The sequence below is a fragment of the Apteryx mantelli genome, chromosome 5 (genome assembly GCF_036417845.1).
Source record: "Apteryx mantelli isolate bAptMan1 chromosome 5, bAptMan1.hap1, whole genome shotgun sequence".
NCBI classification, from domain to species: Eukaryota; Metazoa; Chordata; class Aves; order Apterygiformes; family Apterygidae; genus Apteryx; species Apteryx mantelli.
The window spans coordinates 75,135,095-75,157,266 of record NC_089982.1 but is presented as its reverse complement, the minus strand read 5'-3'; the positions used below and the strand labels follow the sequence as shown (position 1 = coordinate 75,157,266).

Below are 22,172 nucleotides of genomic sequence, written 5' to 3'. Positions count from 1 at the left end.
AAAATAAGGAATGCAGTGCTACAGACAGTCATGACTACTCATTCTAAAAGATGACTGGACTAACAGCTTGTGAAACCACTGTTCACATAGTGCAGCTAAACTTGTCTGTCAGTTTAGCAGGTAAACTCAGCACAAAGCTCTTAGGCTGTCTAAACTACTGCATGTCCTAGCATACAAATAATTCTTGTGCACTTTAGACAGAGGATAGGTTAAAAGATCCACTTACAGGTTTGCAGTTTGTTGGTTTGCCATTCATATCAATGTCTGGGGGGTTTAAAAAATCCCAGTCACGGCCTTTGTTGTAGGTTATTAGAGTTGTAACTTTCCCATCAATCTTCTGGTTGGCCAAAAAGACTCCTTTTACACCTCTGACCTAAAGCATAAGTGAGAGACAGTTAGTGATTAGTACATACACATCTTTTCAGCAGGATTATTCTTGATTAGCTGTTCTTTTGTGGCTCTGAACAGTGTACTTAAGGTAGTTTCTCCACTAGGAAAGTGAATGTTACTAAAAAAAAAAAAAAAAGAAGGAAAGGGAAAAGGAGAACAGGAAAGGGAGAAAGGGGGAAGGGGAGAATGATTACTAACTGTTTTTCATTTCTAAGTGTATTTAAAAGGATATATAGTTCTCTCAATGTTAGAAGTCTAAGCAAATTACATGCTGTTCATAAAATTAAATGCAAATGATTATGATAGCATTGCCTGATAGTACACTACCGTTAAAATTTTCTAATATATTTCTGCATTTTTTTAATACAGGCATTTTAAAATGTTATACTGTAAATTACTTAAGCAATTTGTAACTGTAACTTGACTTTTACACTAAAATCTATGAGTCTACACATGTGAACACATTTACAGGCATGTAAGTCTACACAGGAGCAGGCCCTGTACCACCAATGTTAACATACCTCCCATGTGTCAAGGGTAGCTTACTGTGCTTGTTTCAGTATTTAAAGGTAAACAGAATTTCTCTACTTTTTTTCTGAACTTATAAACACTACTTAATATATTATTATCATTAGCAATTCCAATTTGACTGTCAGTTTTTAGTTTTGCTGCATGAATTTAGTACTGCCTTTATTTTATTTATGTTTGCTTTCCCTACATCAGAGGTGAGAGCATGAGCCAGTATAAAACTCTACAGACCAATATTTGTTACCTTTGATATATTTTTTAAATGTAGATATTTATTTAACACAATTTTTGTAGGGTTATAACTTATGTGATCCACATATAAATAGTGCACAAATATGCTAAAATCATATAATATAATATAATAGCTATTAAAATAACACTGAATTAGGAAGCATGGTTGCCTTTTGTAGTAAATGCAGATAGCTCATCTGGGGAAGAATGACTGAGGTCTGACTCATGCTCTCAGGCATTTAAAATGCTTCCACACCTAGACTCCCTCCACCTGCTTAACCTCTGAAAGAAAGGTTACAGGCCCTCTCTTCTCTTGTGTGATTATGATCCTTATTAGAAAATTGTTACAAGTCAGAGTATCAAAGTTAATATGGATCATTTTAGAAGCACCCTGGCAGTAATTGCACCTTAGTATGTTTAATTCTAGGTCTAACAACATCCCTGACCTCAGCCTCAGTATCTAAACTGAATGATATTCTACGGACTTATTTTTTTATTTAATACAAATAAATAGAAAACTGAACTGCAAAGAAAAAATCCATATAAATCTTTCTGGTGTTCTTTCATCTGATGACTCCCACTATGGTGTAAAGGATTACTAGAATATCTTAACATTTGTTTGTGAGCAACCTGGGTCTAAAAAATGAATTACACCAGGCTTATGCCAGTTTTGCTCCAGGGGAGGATAATACAGAATCAGGCCCATGCTTTCACTTTTCCCAATGGCTGATTTTGCATTCTGTGCCTTCCATTATTGTTAGTGCTACTGCAGAGCCAAAACCAATATAATAGCTACAATTGAGGATATCATCTTTTATTATAGGCTGTTCAATGGAATATCTATGCTTAAAAAAATTCTCATTTGCACCATACCTGCTGCTATTCTGAATCATAAAGCAGGCTTTTACCTTTGTTTACAAGTTAAAAAAACAAAACAAAGGCAGTACATAGTTTCACATATATACAGAAAGCTATAAGAGTATAGCTGAGTGAATGAGACTATACCAATTTACACCAGTCAAGGTCTGGCCCTAGAGACTTGACTAGGTATTATGGATCAGAGTATACTCAGCTCTTTGGTACTTTGCACGATCAGTATAATGTGTTTAAGAGGCAATTGGTCAGTTAAAATGCATAAATGTCCTAGAATCTGTTCAGTCCAACAGTCTGACATTTCCACAAGAAGTGTCAGTCAAAAACTGTGACTGGCCAAGACCTAGGGTTTTTGAATGAGGAAATGCTTAGGACCATAATTTTGCCAAGCAGATGCCTATTACCTTCCCTGGGTCAAATACAATGACTCAAGAGGGAAAAGTTCTGCCTGTAATGATCTCTAATGTTCTATTTTGTATAGACTTCAATTTGAGTCATACAGGTAAAAGTAAGTGCATGGGCCTCACCCATGGAGGTCAATATATATTTTTTCCCTCTGACAAAAAAAGTCAATATTTCTAAAATCAAAGACATGAAATCAATGTTAATATGGTAATACCTTCCTCATAGTTATGAGACTGCAAATTCTGACATTTACTTTAAGTCTTAATATTCCACCTAACAGCATGAGATGATCTTGTATTAAATATGAAGGATTCCTTAAGAGAAGATATGATATAAAGCATGGTATGATATCTGTGATATTACAGAGTTTATAAATGATGCCCGTTTGCCTTGGGACTGTTTACAAGGCTTCTTGAATTTTTGAAAAATTCTTGAAAAAATTATATCAACTTGGCCATTTCTAGCATAGTTTAGCTCTCCAATTTGCAGATGTGTTGATATTTAACAAAACTGAGTTATTACAACTAAATGTACAAGATAGCCAGCTCTTTGTGTGATCAGGAATATTTGTTCCTTACTGACACGATTCAGTCTTGGACTTATCATTACTTTTTATCTGAAATACTTAGTGTTTCTTTTTTTTCTGACTACCAGTTATTAACTCTCTGACATTTAGTTTAACATAAGTCTGCATTCAGGCTGAAGAGAGAACATACCTACTAGCAGGGTACAGATTTGATACCTATTATTCATAAAACATGTTTTTTCTAAAGAACTGAAAAAAGCTACACAGTTATTCTCTGTATTTGAATGGTCAGTTCTTATTCAAACAGTCAGTTAGTTATGGTGATAGCATGGAACCTGGAAATTTATTTACTGATCAAAAATAGATTTTCCTAAATAATCTAGCTGTGTACAAAGTCTGTACAAGGATGTAAATACCTTAGTCATACCCAATTCTTCCATCAAGTGCCAGAGTCAAAAATTGTTATCCTGTGAACTTAGCTAGCAAGACATTCTTGCTACCAAAGTTCCCTATATGTCTGAAGACTTGATTCTGAGCATATCCAGCTCCTTCTTGACATTCATAAGCAGGGTCAGGCACAGAAAAACTCACAGAGCTGGTACTTTCCTCTACCTACTTTGTTTGCAAGACAGGTTGGCTTACTTGTCCAGGATGATGGAAGCTCAGAATCATCTCCAAGTCAAAAATACTACAGCAATAAACTACTTTGCAGTGCAAGTTAGAAAAGGAAGGGAAGATAAGAAATGAGGAAGCTGAATGCTTTTCTTCTGAAGCGATTTCATCTTGCTGGGGAATTATTACATATTCTACCTTCCAGAGACAGCACAACCATGTATATGACTCAAATGCCTAGCAGTTCAAACATTTACTTGGAAAGGTAGACTTGGGCTTCAGTTTCTGTGTAAATATTTTTTGCAGTGAACATAATATTAAATATTTAAACAATAATTAGATCAGGGACTGTAACTGAAGTTTCCCTCTTCATTTGTGGATGGCCTAAACACTCAGCGCTGTATCATGAGTATTTGTATCTTCTCTCTCTCTTTCTCTCATTCTTGTTTAATGAACATTTAATCATTCCATATAGTCATTCAATGAGAGTCAGGCTTAGAGTGTTCTCCGTTCCCACTCCCATCCCTAACCTAACCAAGTTCTAGAGTAACCGCTCATCTCCAGAACATGGGAGGTATGAGTTTGAATCCCATCAGGCACAGAAAGGTCATGAAAAATTTTTCTTCCAATGTCCCAGTTAACTACCTCCTGCTGCTTTAAAAGATGAAAGCTGGCCAGTACTGCCTTTAGCAGTTTTATTTTGAATAAGAGGCATAACTCCTGCTAGAAATAAGTTTGTAGGCACCTATCTTTAGAGAAAGTTCAGAACTATGATGCTTGGAGTGGTGCATTAGCCTAATATAAATCATAAAAAATAATAACTAATATAAAAAGGTGTGAAAGACCTAAGAGCGGCAGCTTTAAAACACCACACCCTGTGCAGCATTTTCTATTTCAACTGTCCCATGGTCTATGTGAATTCACATCTGACTCTTTCTGTAAATATCATAAAGCCTACATGTCAAAGTTACCTTTTGGATTCAGTTTTGATGCCAATGCACCAAATCTGATTCAGTTCACCAATATAAAATTCTGGTATTAGTACCTTCCTACAAAGAAGGGAGAAGATTCACATAGCAAATAGGGTGCTGTACAAAAGAACACTTTTAAACATTGTGGAGTGTTCAGCTACTCTGAGTAGTCCAGTAGTTACCTAAGACAGATGAACACAAAGAAATTCAAAAGGGTCTTTTCTTTGACTTTCTTTGGATTTTCGGATTAACTCTTGAAACACCTATTTTTCAAAACAGTTCAGTGGTTAGTGGTTCCCCAATATTTTAAGAAAAACCTTTGTGCCCTCTAAACCTATTTTCCAAATAGTTTTTCTGTTATGAATGTGTATTCTGTGGCACACTAATTACTGCATTGTTCGGTTTATTCCTAGTAACCGTTGAGTAGCATTTTATCCTGGTTGGTACAAAGCTGTAGTGTTCAGATGGCCCCACAGAAATACAAAAAAATCAGCTATACAATATTAGTTTGTGATTAAGATTTATATATACAAGACTTGCGGTTTGGGGGGAAAAAATAAACATGAAAAATGAGTACTGTAACTTGTGTAGCTCTTACCCATATAAGGAGTCATAACAGGATCAGCTATAAAAGTATTACACTGGTATGTTCATTTTGCAAATATATGAGTCAAATTTGTGACTGGTTAATGTTGGCAGCACTTGATACAGATTTCAAGACTATGCTCCTTTCGGATAGTCATTTAATACTCTACCTTTCTTTTTCTTTCCTTAAGACACACACTTTGGGAATTATTCCCCATTCACATATGCAGTGAGATCAGAAAAGAAATACAGCACAAAAGAGATAAAGCATACAAAAGTGAATGAATGCAGACAGGTGGAAGCCCACAAAAGATTTTATAACAGATGCATGAGTAAAAGATGAAATGAGGTCAGTAAAAGATAATGAAGACCAACAGTGCAAATTTTAAGCAGAACTATGCATTGGCTGAAAGAGAAATTCTCAAATCCATTGAGGATTGTCTCTGTGTTGTGTTGAAGATTCATCTTCCAAATATGAGATATTTGCATTAAAATGCCCAGAGAGAAATCCCAGAGTAGACCAAAAAAATCCCATCCCCAAGGACTGCAACATGTCTTATCCTTATTAGCTATTTTGTGTAGTGTAAATAAATCATACATTACTTCTAGATATGAGTAGATGATCACATTCTAGTCAGGAAGATGAAGAATAATTATTTACCCTACAAGCTATCTGAAAGCTGTAGGCTTCTCATTGTAAGCAAATAAAATTGTCCACTTACAATGTAAATCTATTCCAAAAAACAGCTTTGAAGAAATGGAATTGTGTGGTTTCATGTCTATTGTCTTTCAATTACTCTTTATCATGTGCACATTGTCTTTTTAATGCAGCCCTAATCCAATGTATGCCCATACACAATAATCCAGGATCTCTCCCTCTATTGCATTAACAAATCTGCCCTCAGTAACATTGTGAAATTCTTAAATCATTAATGAAACTGAATTAAGTATTTAACTCTGTAGATAAAAGAACAGCCAGGGGTGGCATCTCTGTACAACCTATTTGAGAATACATGCTCCAGGTGATGCAGGGAGAAGAAATTGCAGCAGATTCCCTTTTAGCTCTGCATCCTGCAGGTGCAACCAGAAGCAAAAACAGCAAAATAATGCTCTTTTAAATCACCCTGTGGGAATGTGATTACACACAATGTATAGCTTTGCTCATTAAGAAGCCACCTCATTTCTAAACAGAGACAATCTAGAAAAAGATCTGTGCCTACACTGGTAATGATACACCTGTCTGTTTTACTACAGCCTATTCAAAAAGAAAAGCCTAAACAAAGTTGCACAACATAAGGGGGAAAAAAACACTATCACCTTCCCCCACCAGTAAGAGTCTATTTAGAGCCACTAGTCATTTAGCACCTGTAAGTATGACTTGTATCTAGAATTACTTTGAACCTTTTCCAAAGAAGTCTGCTGCACTTGGATTTTTTTTTAAACTAACAGCATGAGTATTAGAGAGTAATAGCGGCCAAGCTGGGTCAGACCAAAGGTCCACACAGTTTAACGTCCTGACTCTGATAACGGCCAGTACTAGAAAGAACAAAAACCGGGCAAATGTACACCTTATTACACTTAAATGTCATCATCAACAGGAACAGAACTGATGACAGTTTGTGTCATTCTTCAAAAATGCTCTATTCTTTAGTGTTGTATTTTGACAAATGCACCAAGTTTACAATACAAGACAGAATTGATTACAGGAGAATTTGTCTCATAGCAAATACTGGTGGCACAAAACACCTACTGAAAGCAAGCGGACTTGCTGTCCAATAAAAATCTAATTTTGTTGTTTTTTCACTTGTCAAAGCTGACACACAGAATCTAGCACAAGGCTCACAGGATTTCTATTTAAGACCCTACTGGCTAAAAATGTCCTAGTCTAAGTCAGAAAGTGCATTAGTGAGTCACCTACAAGCAAAAAGCTGTACATAGGCAGATGCGTAACTTCTTACTTCATCAATAACACAGTGTGCTGCCAACTTCACTTTTCAGCACCTAAAAAAACCCCCAAAAAACAAAAAACCCTCTGCCAACCCTGGTTTTGCGCATGCTTGGAACCCTATACTACAAATTTAGTTCTCAAAACCCACAGTGCATTAGCATGGAAAGAAAGAAAATTATAAATAGTAATGAACTCTATCAAGAAGAAAAAGAGCCTTGTCTTTTTACATTAACAATAACTGTAAAAAAAAAAATCACTAACATAAAATTAATTACAATAAAACTCCACACAGATCACACATTGGAAGAGATAAGAAGGGAAGAGGGCTTCTGAACAGCATCCTACCTCCAGAATATCTATCAGGACATTCTCTTCTGGTTGTTTGGTGCTCCGGACATTCTCTAGCAGGATGGAGTAGTAAACACCTTGTGGGTCAGACTGGTACAGGTTGTATGTGTCTGTCTGGTACCACTCCTGAACAGCCACAAATACCTGGTTTTCATCTGTACTGATTATCTGTAAATCCTGTAGAAAAATAAGATACAAAATGACTCTTTTTCCCATCACCTGTTTTGCAAGCAATAATCTAGCCAGGAATACCAAGGGGAAAAAAATATCTATTTGAAAGTTCAGTGACAGTAATCTCTCAACCTGATACTAATAAACAGACTGTACCCCACCACTCCAAGATGGCCAGTCACTGCCTCCTGGCTACAGGTTATCATAGGGAATGCAAACCAGGCTAATGAAGACCAAAAATCATGAAATGTGTGAAGACTGTGATCTGCTTTGGCTTTTCTGCTGGGAGTCAACTTCTTGAACAAAATTCACAGTTAGTGGGTTTCAACATAAAAAGCTGCTGCCAATTTTGGCAATTTCATCGGGGCTAAGAGTGAAAAGGAAAAAAAATATAGTGAATTATTTTCCAAGATCTGGATGAGAGCCAATGAAAAATACATATGTTCTTAAACATCATAAACAAAGAAAACAATCTAAAAATAATCCACAAGTACCTAAAGAAATAAGAACTACTTTGGTCAGAGTTCTTTTTGTTTTCCAAGCTCCTTCACTCTAACCCTTTTAGAGAAAAAATGCATAGCTGGGGAAAATAATTTAACACTAATATTAAACAGAAGAAATAAAGCAGGAAGTATGAACACTGAACTAAACTTAGCAAACAGAAAATAGGACATGAGTTTGCAATAGCATATGGCAACAGAAAGGCAAATATTGGGGCTACGTAAAAAATGACATTTAGTCATGGAGACAGAAAGGTTATAAACTCTTTCTCTGTAACTTTCTTGTTACTTCAGCTGGAATACTGTATGCAGTTCTGTTCACCTTATTACTGGAGAAATAACTAACATGATGGAATGAATATGAAATAAAGCTACCAACATGTAAAGAGATAATGAGTTTGGGGAAAATAGTCTTTAAAAAAAGTTCAACAAAACAATGTCATAGACCTCTTTCTAACAGAGAAATAGAACAAATTCCATAAGAATCCAGTTCATGCTAGAGAAAAGATGAGTATGTACAACACTGAACACTGGACAAAGCATGGCAGTCATACTATAGGCAAAATACATGATATGACTGAAGCATTTAGATTAGAAAAATTAATAGAAATAAAAGTACACTGGAAAGATTTTTAATATAGACAAAAGATGGTTATTAAACAACTAATCATTCAGTCAAATTCAAGTTATTTTTATGTATCTGGCACATTTCAACACAAAATAACTTAAGTGAAGAGTTCTATTGTCTAGACAGTTCCCTATCAATGATAGATCTCAAAGCCATTTCCTAAAGTTGAAGTCTTTATACTAAGGTAGATTTTTATTTAGCATCCCATTAGTAGACCTCTTTTTTCTTGTACTCAGAAATTACCCCAGAACAGAGAGTCTGACAGAAGTTTGATTCTTTCAATCTGAGTACTAAAAAGTGACTGTTTCGGCACAGAAATGCCAGCAAAACACTACAATTGATCCCAACAGGTTCTTTAAAGAGCCTCTTAAAGGTACAGAACTCTTCATCTGCTTGCCTTAAATCAGGTTAATACGGGACTAGGTAGTCCACACTATACCACAGCGAACACTGAAGTTGCCTTTTCTTTTACAGCCTGAAAATAGTTCCTCTGCTTATCCAATAAACGGGGATGGAAGGGGGAGAATCAAATGAAGGAGTAAAGAAGGGTAAACAGTACTTTTTTTTCTACTTCCCAAATGAAAAACTGTAGAAAATCCTTAACTCCTGTGTTGCTAGAGCTATTAGAAAGCTTTCAGCAAAATTATCAACTACATTATCAAAATAAAACACTTGCACAGTGCCATAAACAAAAGCAAAGCCTTACTTTTCTTGCCCCACGTACTTGGAATCTAAACAACACTTAAAGAGCAAATGGAAAATGACACATAGGATAGAAGTGCAAAGAAGAGAGCCTGAGTACTGCCTGTAATTAAAAATATACAAGGAGGATTCAAGGAACAACCATAAAGGAGGAAAGGTAAGATAAGCAGCAGGACTGCCAGAAGACAGAAGAGTTCACAGGAACAAAGGCACAAAACTGAGTCTTCGCTCACATAACTATGCTGACTTCTATAGTCTTATTTCAGGTTGGTTTGGTGTAAAAGAGAAAAGAATCTAACATTTATCAAGAGAAAGGTAAACAGCGGGGCCAGGCTGCAGCGGCTGTATGAGGTGGCCCTTTGGCACAGGTGAGGGCAAAGACAGGCCAGGACTAGACACAGTTCTCGTTCCTCAGGGTGTGGTGGGAGATGCAGAGGATTCCTACAGAACAGTGTGGAAGCAATGAAGAAAGAGCCAAACTGTGTGTGGTGCAGAAGGGCAGGAAGATTAATTTTGGACAGACTGGAGGGAACAGGTGAAAGGAAGAAGGGTTAGACTGGAGAAGTTAATTGTAACAAGTGAGAGTTTACTTCTCTCTTGGCTATAATTGTTACTAAGAGGTTTGTACACTTAACTTGTTTGACACACCATTTTTTTCCTGAGGCAAGAACCTCACAGATCCTGATTTTAGCAAGTGAAACTGCCTTTCAATTTCCCTGAACTTTGTTTTTTCCATTCAGAGTTTACGCTTTCAGACTTCCAGTTCAGCTTTATCACTATCTAACAGCAATTCTTTTTTGTTTCCCTCAAGAAGCAACGGTCCTTCAGTTAGACTGCTTTGCAGTAATCCTGCAGAACTCTTTCTGCCCGTAGTCATGATAAAATCCTCTGAGAAAATTAATTGATGAAGTAAGGAAAGCTGCAAATTTCATGCCTGATTCTTAAATGTTCTTTAAACTCCCAAATGACACAGACCGTTTAACTTCAGCTACAACAAAGCTAAACTAAAACCCTTTCGCTTTCACGCCACTCTCTTACCATTCCTATGCTGGAAAACTATAATTAAAAAGAAGAAGAAACTGATCAACCAATACAGAAGCCCAGTTCTCTAACACTTCGGCCCAGCTCAACAGATGATAAGCACCTGAGGAAGACAGGATGTCAGCAAAAACTGCTAGACAGAACTTACAGTCACTAGAGAGTTAACTAGTAAGACACCTGAGAGAGAAAAAATATCTTGATTCAGGGAATGTCATTTTTTATTGCTTTACCTAATTCATGGTCACAGATACTACCTTAGGCTGTAATCTCTGCAGATTCTATAAGCAAAGCATTCATTCCTTGATTATTTCACACTTGGCTTATCATAGTCACCTTCTTCCTGGACCCCCTGTTTACTCTCTCCACATTCTGCAGGATATTCAAAGCCCTGCTGATCATCTATTTTTTTTCCATAAGCTGGCTATTCACACATTTTCTCAAATTCATTGATAAGCATCTTCTTGGCTAATTTAAGAGCTCCTCAGGATTTGAAATGTCAGTGTGTATCAATGTGTACAAGTATCTGAAGGGAGGGTGTCAAGAGGATGGGACCAGACTCTTTTCAGTGGTGCCTAGTGACAGGACGCGAGGCAATGGGCACAAACTGAAACACAGACGCTTCCATTTGAACATGAGGAAATACTTTTTCACTGTGAGGGTGACAGAGCACTGGAACAGGTTGCCCAGAGAGGTTGTGGAGTCTCCTTCTCTGGAGATATTCAAAACACGCCTGGATGCAATCCTGTGCAATGTGCTCTAGGTGACCCTGCTTGAGCAGGGGGGTTGGACTAGATGATCTCCAGAGGTCCCTTCCAACCTCAGCGATTCTGTGATTCTGTGAAAAATTCCTTATTATCACCTATCATTTGTTGGTGTTTATGTCTAGGATGCCTTTTTATGTACACACAATATTTGAGCTCTTATCCTTTCCCTTCTACTTTCAAATGAGAGAGTTCCTGCACTTTCAGGTGCTCTAAGGCAGAATCTTCCTCCAGGTTTGCCACACCAACCATGCCATTTCCTCTAGTGAAATTTCTGCATGGACATCCTTTCTCTCATCTCTACCACTTTACCTTTGCTCTGTCCGTTCTGCCTTGTTCCTTCTGATCTCCCATGTCTTGCTGACCCAAACATCCATACATCCACTCTCTTGCCATTTTCACTTCTCTTTTTTTTTTTTTTAATTTGTTTTGCAAAGCTCACTAACAACAATCTATATCAGAAATAAACCACCATTCCCAAATACAATCCCTAAGGTCAGCCAGCCAATTTTCTCTTTGCTTTGTCTCATCTTTTCAGGTTGCAAGCTCTTGTACAATTTTGAGAATACTACATATACTGCTTGTTGTATTGTCCAAAGCTCCTTTTCTTTACTTCTAAAACTCTGTGAAACTTCTCAGGTTTCCTACGGTGCTTCTTAAGCACTATTTTCTGCGAATTCCTTTGTCACAATGTTGCCTTCACCCTCCTCTCTATACTGCGTATTGTTAGACAAAGCACAGATTTCTGTATGATCATCATTAAAAATCTATGGAGCTATTCAGGGGTCCAGATAAGTGGATTTCAACCCAGGACCTGGGATAGGCCTGCAGTGCAACCACAGAAGTCTGCGAAGTGCTCTAAAATCCAAAATGCAAACAAGTCCACGGGGTTGTTTGTCTATGGATGTATGAGAGGAGACACAAAACAGCCTTCAAATACGTCATCAGCTGCCCCAAGGCAAAGGGAATAAACTGTCTTCTATGTCTACTGGGAGTTTAATACTGTGTGTGAATCACAGCTAAGGAGATTTAGGTTAGACATCATAAAATCCTTCTATAGTAGGGCCTAGTCATAAACATTGAGGATAAATTGCTTTGGGAGGTAAAGTAATCTTCATCCTTGGGAGCTGTTAAGAGAATATTAGACAAACATCTGTCAGGATTGGTTTAAGGCAGATGACCATGCTTTAGAAAAGGACCTCTCAAGATCCATTCCACATCTATTGTCTATGATCCTGCGAATATGGGGAAAAAAAATATGCACTGCTTATTGAGCTTTCTTGAAATTTTGCAGAAACAAATGGGAATGTCACCAAAAATAACAGTATTTTTTTTAAATGCAAAAACTGTAACTTCTTAACTATACTACAGAAAGCATAAAATTTCCAGACAAAATACAAATTTCAACTTCTTCATAGAATTAGAACAGCAACCGGAATTAAGGTTTTGAATCAGAATTCCTTCTATACAAAATGCTAGACAAATCCTGCAAGTGATCAAAGACTGCATATTAAAAACTGATATGATTAAACAGGGCATCTAATGACAGGTCATACCACTCTTGTTCTCTCAGTGACTTCTAAGCTGGCTTGTATCTGATGTCAGTAGCAGAGAACATAATAATTCAAATAAACACTAAGACAGCTTCAAAGCAATACTGGAAATAGTTGGACACGTACACAGGGCAAAATCCTGCCAAAAGATAGGAATTTCCTTAAAGTGATACACATCACATGGATAGACCCGGTCTATTAAATAAAACAAATGAGTCTGAAGGGTGTGCGTATGATGCTGAAAGAATTGTGCATTGTCAGCCACGAAATGGAGAGCAAGCATCCAAGAAACTCTTCCAGCATGCAGAGAGTAAGGATCAGATTTTCCTAAGAATATCCACACTGCTCCAGAATTATTTGTTGGCTTTCAACAGGGAGGAACCAACATGATCACTCTAACATTTTCCCCAAATTATGTGCTTTTAATGCAGTTAAATCCGTTTTCATAGAAGTCTGAATGAACGCCAGATCAAAAGTCAAAATCTGTCAAGAAGTCCAAAAGCATAAATAGTTGAGACAGTTTTCATTTTTGGAGGTGGCGGTTGCAGGGAGGAAGGAAAGAGAACTATATTGTTTCCACTGTATACCATCCCATAACATCTACATATAGTAACCCGGATGCCTAAAAACCTGTTAATACCTTTTAGAATTTTATATTCAAGAAACACTCAGTCTGGTTTACTATATTACTAACTGTGATAAGAAACCCTGTGATACAAATATAGGATTACACCCAGAAGACACAAGGATATGAAAGATGACAAGGATCACACAGCAAGCCAATGATCCCTCGTGCAGGCAAAACGTGCTGACAAACTAGAAAATGCCATCAAATGAAAACACTGTAGGCAGGATTCAGAACAGTCTGTGTAATGCTACACAGGCAGAACTGTGGTGCTTTAGCCAACAAGGCAAATACAAAAGAACCTCAAATTCCTGTTTTTCAAATCTTACAATTTTCAAGCCAATGCCATACTTTTTCCCACTTTCAATCTTTTAATGCTTAGGCTGGGCAATGTGTTAACCTGAAGCAAGTGATAAATTATACAGAGAATTACCAGGAGTAAATGTATTGCAAGTACAACACATGTAAGCACTCAGAACTGTGTAGTATCAATCTTGACCTCCAGATGCACCACATTTATACCCCTATAATCTCTTAAGTACAATCAAGGTAACTGGATGGCATATATTTCAAAGATAATCTCCCTAATCTTCCTTGCCTGGCTGAGTAAAATGGTGCAAGGGGAGAAATCAATAACAAGTAACACTGTGAAGAAAAGAACAGCTCCTTGAACCCACCTCAAATGGATCTGTAAGACTGGGGAGCCATTCAGACTGACAGCTGCTACAACATTGGCTCACTTGCTATTTCTGTGACACTTCCCAGGAAAGGAATACTTCTACTGCATCAAATACACTATTTGTATTTCTATTTTATTTCTCTTTATTCCTTTTTCAACAGTCACTCCAATGGCCTTTTAGAAGGATGGAGAAGTAGTCCTGCTTCAGCTGCAAACTGCTCTTCTGTCTAACATAGACTAACAAACTCAGCCTAAGCATCCCTCGAGTGATGGGTGGCAGAGGTGGTAAAGGGACTACCCATGCAGAGAAACAATCCTTGGGAAATTAAGAGCTAAATGAGTTTTTGTATTCTCACTAACTAGTAATCAAATCATCATACAGCCAGGGCTTCAAGAAAATTTGGTCTGCTGAGAAAAAGGCTACATGAATCTTTCCTGTCACTTCTACTGTTAATGAATGGACCCATTTAAGGAATCCTCGAAAAAGTTACGGTTAGAGGGAGTTTGACAGAGAAGAAAAAATATACTTCAAAAGATTGATGATTATTTGGGAAAAGGAGTAAAACTGTTAAAAAAAATTAATTTTGGTAGTGTCATACCTATTACTGAATGATGCAGACAAGCGTGGAAGAAAACTTATGGTTAAAAGTGATGCATGTCTCAGACTGATGCAAGAAAGACCTGGGCTTTTTAGAGCCCCTCAGAAGAGTCAATCTCTCCTGCAAAAGCTGATTGCATGAGATGGTACTTTGTAAAGACATAATTGTTTGTTTGCAACAATAGCTTTTCAGCAAACAACACATTAGAAGAGTTTAACTTTGTGTTTTGAACTTATTTTCAGAAATACCAGTCTAAGCTTCTGTTGACAGAAGAGCACTAGGTGATACTCAAGTAAAAAGAATATATAGAGTTCATAAAAAGCATGAGAGATTGATACTACCATGAATACACTAAATGTTCAGTTATTTCTAAGGCAATAGGATTTTTTTCTTCTTTTCTTTTCATTTGTCCCCTCTATTCTCTTCTACCTCAGTTATCTGAAAAATTTTACATTATTCCCTATTTCACAAGATAGAAAAGACACACAGAGATCATGATAGATAAAAGAAGCTTTTTCCACACCATATCTTTTCAGAACTAAACATTTTACTTTCTGAATTACAGTAGGATATAACAGCTAATGTAGCTCTTCCATTATTAAGTTTTTGTAGCTGGCATGAACAAATGCAGAATCAATGACTGCCTTGTATCAGTCCATAAAAGCAGATCATTACCAATTACACAATCACAGAATGGTTGAGGTTGGAAGGGACCTCTGGAGATCGTCTAAGTCCAACCCCTCTGCTCAAGCAGAGTCACCTAGAACACGTTGCACAGGATCGCGTCCAGGCGCGTTTTGAATATCTCCAGAGAAGGAGACTCCACAACCTCTCTGGGCAACCTGTTCCAGTGCTCTGTCACCCTCACAGCAAAGAAGTTTTTCCTCATGTTCAGATGGAACTGTCTGTGTTTCAGTTTGTGCCCGTTGCCTCGCGTCCTGTCGCTGGGCACCACTGAAAAGAGTCTGGTCCCATCCTCTTGACACCCTCCCTTCAGATACTTGTACACATTGATAAGATCCCCTCTCAGCCTTCTCTTCTCCAAGCCAAACAGGCCCAGCTCTCTCAGCCTTTCCTCATGAGAGAGATGCTCCAGTCCCCTAATCATCTTTGTAGCCCTTCGCTGGACTTGCTCCAGTAGTGCCACATCCCTCTTGTACTGGGGGGCCCAGGACTGGACACAGTACTCCAGATGTGGCCTCACCAGGGCTGAGCAGAGGGGGAGGATCACCTCCCTCGACCTGCTGGCAACACTCTTCCTGATGCACCCCAGCATACCATTGGCCTTCTTGGCCACAAGGGCACATTGCTGCCTCATGCTTAACTTGGTGTCCACCAGCACTCCCAGGTCTTTCTCCGCAGAGCTGCTCTCCAGCAGGTCAACCCCCAACCTCTACTGCTGCAGGGGGTTATTCCTCCCTAGGTGCAGGACCCTGCACTTGCCTTTGTTGAACTTCATGAGGTTCCTCTCTGCCCAGCTCTCCAGCCTGTCCAGGTCTCTCTGAATGGCAGCACAGCCTTCTGGTGTATCAGCCACTCCTCCCAGTTTGGTATCATCAGCAATTGATATATATCAGTTGATTTATCAGAGTTGGGATGGGAACTCAGAATAATTATTTCTTTAAAACTGTGACAGTAAAGCTAACATGACTTCTAGCATATTTTTGGTTTGGTCAATATCTTTTGTTAAGGTGTTGTTGGCTGTACTTGGTACTTAAACTATCAGAATGAACTAGTTCTCAGTTTTATAACTAGTCACATTATGGTAAGACTTAAAATCCCTAATAAGGAGTAGAACCTAAGGTAATCCTTCTTCTCCAAACCATACTTCTCTAAGAGAGGTGAATCTGAGCTGCAAGGAACTTATGTGCAATACAAGTGTGACAACTCCCCTGATGGGGCTACACGTCATGACCCTCAGCAGAACTTTTCTCCACAGGAACTGCTGCCAAAGCCCCTGCTCTGGGTTAAAAATGACCCAGCAGGGCCTGCTGAGGCCAGCATCTCTAGATCTCCCTGGAACACACCTGCATGACTAGTCAGCCATCTCACAACACAAATGTAATCCTGTTGCTCTTGGCTATGAGAAGGATTTGGTATTCATTTCCTAGAAGTTATTCACCTCTGCTCTAGCTTTAGCATCAGAGAACAAGCAATTTCAGTAAAATGGAATATAGGCTCAGTATAATAGCCAACTTAGCTTAAAACAATAGCTCCAAATTTCCTGTACTGTTTTGGGGAGCATACTGGCAACCTTTAACACTGATCTTACCAACCTCCATTACCATTCTTACTGGCAGCAGTCAACACATGAGCTCTGTGATTGAAAGGACTGTCAGCATCAAATGTGCTAGAGAAAATCTCTAAACAGCAAGGCAAAGACCTAAAAAAAAAATCAAAAAAAAAAAAACTGATTTCTGCTCTTTAGATGGCCACCATTGGCTCTGTTCTCTGAACATAAATGTGTAGCTCCGATGTCTTACAAAAAGGTGATCTATGTGGCACTGTGGAGCTGGAGCCTTAAAGACATGATGAATAAAATGAAACTTAGTACAAGCAAAGCATGGCTAGAAGCTGCTTTTAGATATGCTGACAGCTTTTTATTCATAAGCAAGGAGGCCTTGAGGTATTCCAAAGATATATACAAACATACATCCTACTCTATGATTTTGCCTTGGGGTCTATTTGGACAAATTCCAACACAGACACAAATACAAACAATACTAAAAAAAAAAAAAAAAAGTATTTTTTTGTAGATTTTCAGTCTCTGTGTCTAAAGAAAAATAACAAATAAGTTTTTTAATTACTTTTTAAAATGTTAAAAAAAAATTTTTTTTAATGTTCATTCTATCTTCATTAATAAAATCAGAGTGAAACATAGCTGCACTGAGAAAGAATAATACCTGAAACGCCCAGCATTATTTCCTCAGGCTAGGGCTTGGTGATCCAGCATATGTCTCCTAATATTATTAGACAGATCCTTGACCAGCCTGTAGCATTTTCTGGCTTGTCCACAGTTTTCCATTGCCTGTACAGAATCACTGTTCAGACTCTGGCCCGTGACATGCAACATTTTGCAGAGACTATTTGGAAAGAGATTTTTTGAGGCCTCATTTCATTCTCTTGAGAAAAAGAAATAAAGCCTATTTTAGACCTGTTTCATCTCCTGGTTAGGCTGAATCAACTACTCACAAAAACTGAAACTGAAGTTATTTCAAAAAGCTTGTAATTCTGTTTTAAAATAAACTTAAAAAAAAAATCCTTGTAAATTCTTTCATTCTGTTTATCTCCTACCACCATACAAGTAGCACTCAATGTCATGTGTCCTCAAAGCACTGTTGATGTGCCAGTGTCTTTGCTGATATCCCATTTCTTTGCAAAATTTCATCAGCATTTTGCTCATATTAATCTTTCCCTTGTGTTCAAATTGGATTGGAATATGCATTTCTATTGCACTCTGATGAGTGCAATTCTCATTGAAATACGGTGGGATCAAAAAATTTCAGAGAGCTGTGTTCTTATTTATTTCATATTCAGTATCTAAAATATGATGTAAAGGGTAACAAAACACTTTAAAAAATGTATCTTTCACAGAAAAGTTTAAAATCTCTCACATTCACTACCTGTTCTAATGGATGTCTGGCTTCCAGGCCCTCTTAGTGAAATTTTCAGCTCTGTTGTGTGCAGATACCAAAGAAACTTTTCTTGGAGGCATCATCAAAATGTTAAAGAGATGCAGTTTATTTCGTTCCACTTACTGGGTACTGCCTGAACTAGGATCAACACAAAAACATCCTTTTCCAAAAGACACAGTCATCCTGTTCCTAGCTAGCTATTGACTCTATCCAAAATAAAACCATTAACTTCTAATTTATTTATTCAGTCAAGCCTGGAGTTAATCTGCTTAGCAGGGAAAAGAGACAAATAAACAAAAAACATATTTTCCAAGACAAAGAATTTAGCATGCAGCACTATTTCAAATAATCTAGACTACATATGACAGAAATATGAGTTATGCCAGACACTTTTTGAATATGTCAGAAATGGTGTATTAATACGCGCTCAGTAAGATCATACACCCAATAAACTGAGCCCTGTTTGCAGATTAATGGATTTGAAGACTAGAAAATTAGTAGATCTCTTATTTTGCTCTCTGGTATCTTTCCAACCAGTGAATTCCCAACAATTATTTCTGCCTACTTATAAGATACAGGAGGAGCAAATAACGTATGTATGGTTACAGCAAATCTCAGAAAGGCACTCAGTTATGATTTGTAAACTTCAAAAAGTAGAGTATCCATCACTTTCCTTGGCACTTTTTCAAATGCTTAATCACCAAGAAGTTATGCTGAGTTTCTAATTTGAATGTGTCTGGATTCAGCTCCCAGCTATAGGTCTGTCTTTCTCTACTAAAGAGTTTTTAAGAACCAGTATTTTCTCTCCACAGGGAGGCTTCTTTGCTACGATCAAGTTGCTTCCTGATCTTCCTTTTCAAAAACCAAATTATACTTTTTTACAGAACTATTTTTCACTTAGATTGCTGCACTGATCTTGTTTATAGTATGGTCTCACAAACACAACAGAGGCCATAGGAGATTGCAAAAGAGTGGTAGAAATGAATGACGGGGGCCAATTTCTTAAATTTGTTTTGCTGCCAAGAAAAGCTACATGGGATAGATCTTTAAGTCCCTTACTGTGTGCCTTGTCTCCAGCCCTCCAATGATGTTTGCTGCTGTTCTTCACAACTGATGCAAGTTCATTTATTTTAAACACAGATGCCTACAAGAATTTGACAATATTCTTATTTAGTTCTGAGCTCTGAAAGCCTCCATCCATTTATTGCAATGTGTCAGATGGCTATATCTTAACCCAAATAACATGTCCTTTTTTAATACAGTGCTACTGTGATACTGATATTTAAATCAGAGCAGTCATTAAGGAGGTAGCATGCATCAATTTCCTATAAATAAATCACTTTCCTGAATTCTTGAAGTACTCATCCACATATGCAATATTAACTAATATCTATATTCTAATCATAACACTTTGTGCTACTCTTACAAGTATGAGGTACATCTTCTACACGATGGCAGTATCAAAAGGGACTAACAACGTTGCCCAGGCCAAACGCAGCAGATTGATGGGAATGAGATTGAAACTGCAATGGAAAGGACCAGATTCCTGCACAGGCCATCCAGAAGTGAAAGGAAGAAATGCCCAGTTCTCACAAGGTTTCTCCCCTTCCCTCTGCCAAGAGAGAACAGCTTTGCCACACACGTTAGCATAGTTCACAGCTGCATTAGGGTGCTAAGACTTCTTCAGAACAACTGTCCTGGGCTTAACAGTCTGGACTCAGGCAATTTTACTTAATTTAATTTATTGCCAGTTAACATACACTTTAAATTACTGATTTGTGTATTGAGAAAGAAAGAAAACAAACAAACACTTAGGGAAATACCTTTCTTCTCCCTTCCCCAGGCTCAGCTTCAACAAACCCCCTCTCCTCCGCCCCTCCTGGTCTCAACTCCCTTGTTTTGGCTGTGCGTTAACTGGATCCCTCCAGTTCTTTCAGTGAGGCGACAGGCAGCGCAGGAAGTTGGGTTGTCTGTGTAACAGTTGCTGTGTGCCTCTCCCTTACTTGTTTTCTTCTGCCCTGGCATGGGTCGTCCCCGGCCGTAGCCCCTCCTCAAGCGCCTCGTTCCAAAAGCACGTCTCCAGCCACGTCCACACACACGTCTCCTTCCCTTCCCTCTTCATGCTGCCGCTCTTTCTTAAATACGTGTGAGCAGGGGCAGCGGGGGCTCCTGGGCCTGGCTGAACTTTGGTGCACAGTGGGCCGTTTCCCGCCGTTCCGGAGCTGGCTGGAACCGGCTGGAACTGGCTTCGGCCAGTCCAGGGCGGCTCATGGCCTCCTCCCACACCGGCCCCCCCGCTACCAAATCCCTGCCGTTCATGCCCAATACAAAAATACCAACTCCCTAATTCTTACTTTATTCCTGGGAAATTAATGATTAAACCCATATATATCTGTATATGATACAGATTCCTTTTATTTTCACATTTAGAGCTTTATATTCTCCTGTGGTTTTCCTAGTTACAAATTCCCTCAAGAGACTATAAAGGCTGCTTCGAAGGGCTTAAAAACACTGAAATAATTACGTGGATGGGTTGATACATTTGCTTGTCCTTGGTTAAACATTTCTTGGCAAAACAAATAAATATGTAGCTATTTGCATTATGCTGCTGAGAGCATACAGATATTTCAGATTCTTGTTCAAATAGTATCTGAGGATTTGATTTCAGGGTTTTTTTAATGTGCTCTATACTTAAAACTAGAAGATCTCAGACTACCACTTAGATTTAAAAAAAAAAGGTGAAAAAACAACATTAAACACATTCTTTGCTTTATAACGATAACAAGAAAACAGGGACATACTCAACCGCCCTTCATTAGTAAAACAGTGACTTAAACCAGCGCAATTCAAAACATGCAAAGATAAAAGGTCTCAGTTACTTCTGTAACTCAGCAAGCCACCGAATCACAGGATGACAGGAAAAGGGCGGTTGCTGGGGACCTCAGGAGGTCTCTAGTGCAGCCTCTGCTCCGGGCAGGGTTGCGCAGGGCCTAGCCCAGGTTGGTCTTTAAAACTGCCAGGGCTCCCTGCTGAAGGACCGCAGGAGCCTCCCAGCCATACAGAGAACAGGTTCTTCAGTGAAACTGAACACCATCGACCCGCAAAATTTGCTTATATTACCATCCATGCTTGTATCAGAAAGCGCCATGTTAATTAAAATGAATTAAAAAGTAATTGATTCTTGAAAGAAAACTCGCTCAGTATCATTGCATTACCATCGCAGTGCTGCTGCGTGGAAGCAAGGCTTGAAACAAGAGAGTAAGGACGTATCCCAAGTGAAATTCAGAAATCCTTACAACGTAAAATTGTGATCTCAGAGTAAGGAGGTTTTAAAAAGGCAAAAACCAAACCTGACTTAGGTAAGAAGTTGAATAATAAAAATATAAGGAAAAATGTACTGTGCGCACTTACTTTTGGCAATGCGTATTTTGGTAACTTCATCTGTATAAAGCCGTTTCGACGGTAAGACACATAATACTTGGTCCGATTTGCTGATGTTGTCTATAGAAAGGAAAAACAGAACCCTGTGATAGCACATGTTAAATCTAAAGAGTCTGTAATGGCAGAAATCTTTTTTTTTTTTTTTTTTGACCCACAGTTTAAATATACAGCTATTACTTCTATTGCATGGTATTAATTTACAGTTTATGCTTAAGAGAATAAACGGAAAGTTGTGAGAAAATAGACTCCAAATAGATTCAAACTCCTTTGTTCCCCCACCACTTTAGGAAGAAAAAGGAATTTATTTTTCTCCTTTACCATTTCAGCAGTCTTGGATGATACCTGAGACTTTAGCATCTCACCGTCCTTGGCCCCTCCTGCTATCCCTGTACACTGCGTCCCCAGTAGCTTCTCACATTC

At 38.2% G+C, this 22,172-nt stretch overlaps 1 protein-coding gene across 1 annotated transcript in view; it reads right to left on the bottom strand.

Moving 5' to 3' along the window:
* Positions 1-22,172, bottom strand: part of SORCS2 (sortilin related VPS10 domain containing receptor 2) — a 562,610-nt gene that overhangs the window by 72,909 nt on the left and 467,529 nt on the right. Inside the window, exons 8-10 of the mRNA XM_067298263.1 lie at positions 21,723-21,812; positions 7,415-7,594; positions 227-373 (exon numbers count right to left, since the gene is read on the bottom strand). Of these exons, the coding sequence (XP_067154364.1) occupies positions 227-373; positions 7,415-7,594; positions 21,723-21,812 (417 nt within the window). The remainder of the gene's footprint in view (positions 1-226; positions 374-7,414; positions 7,595-21,722; positions 21,813-22,172) is intronic.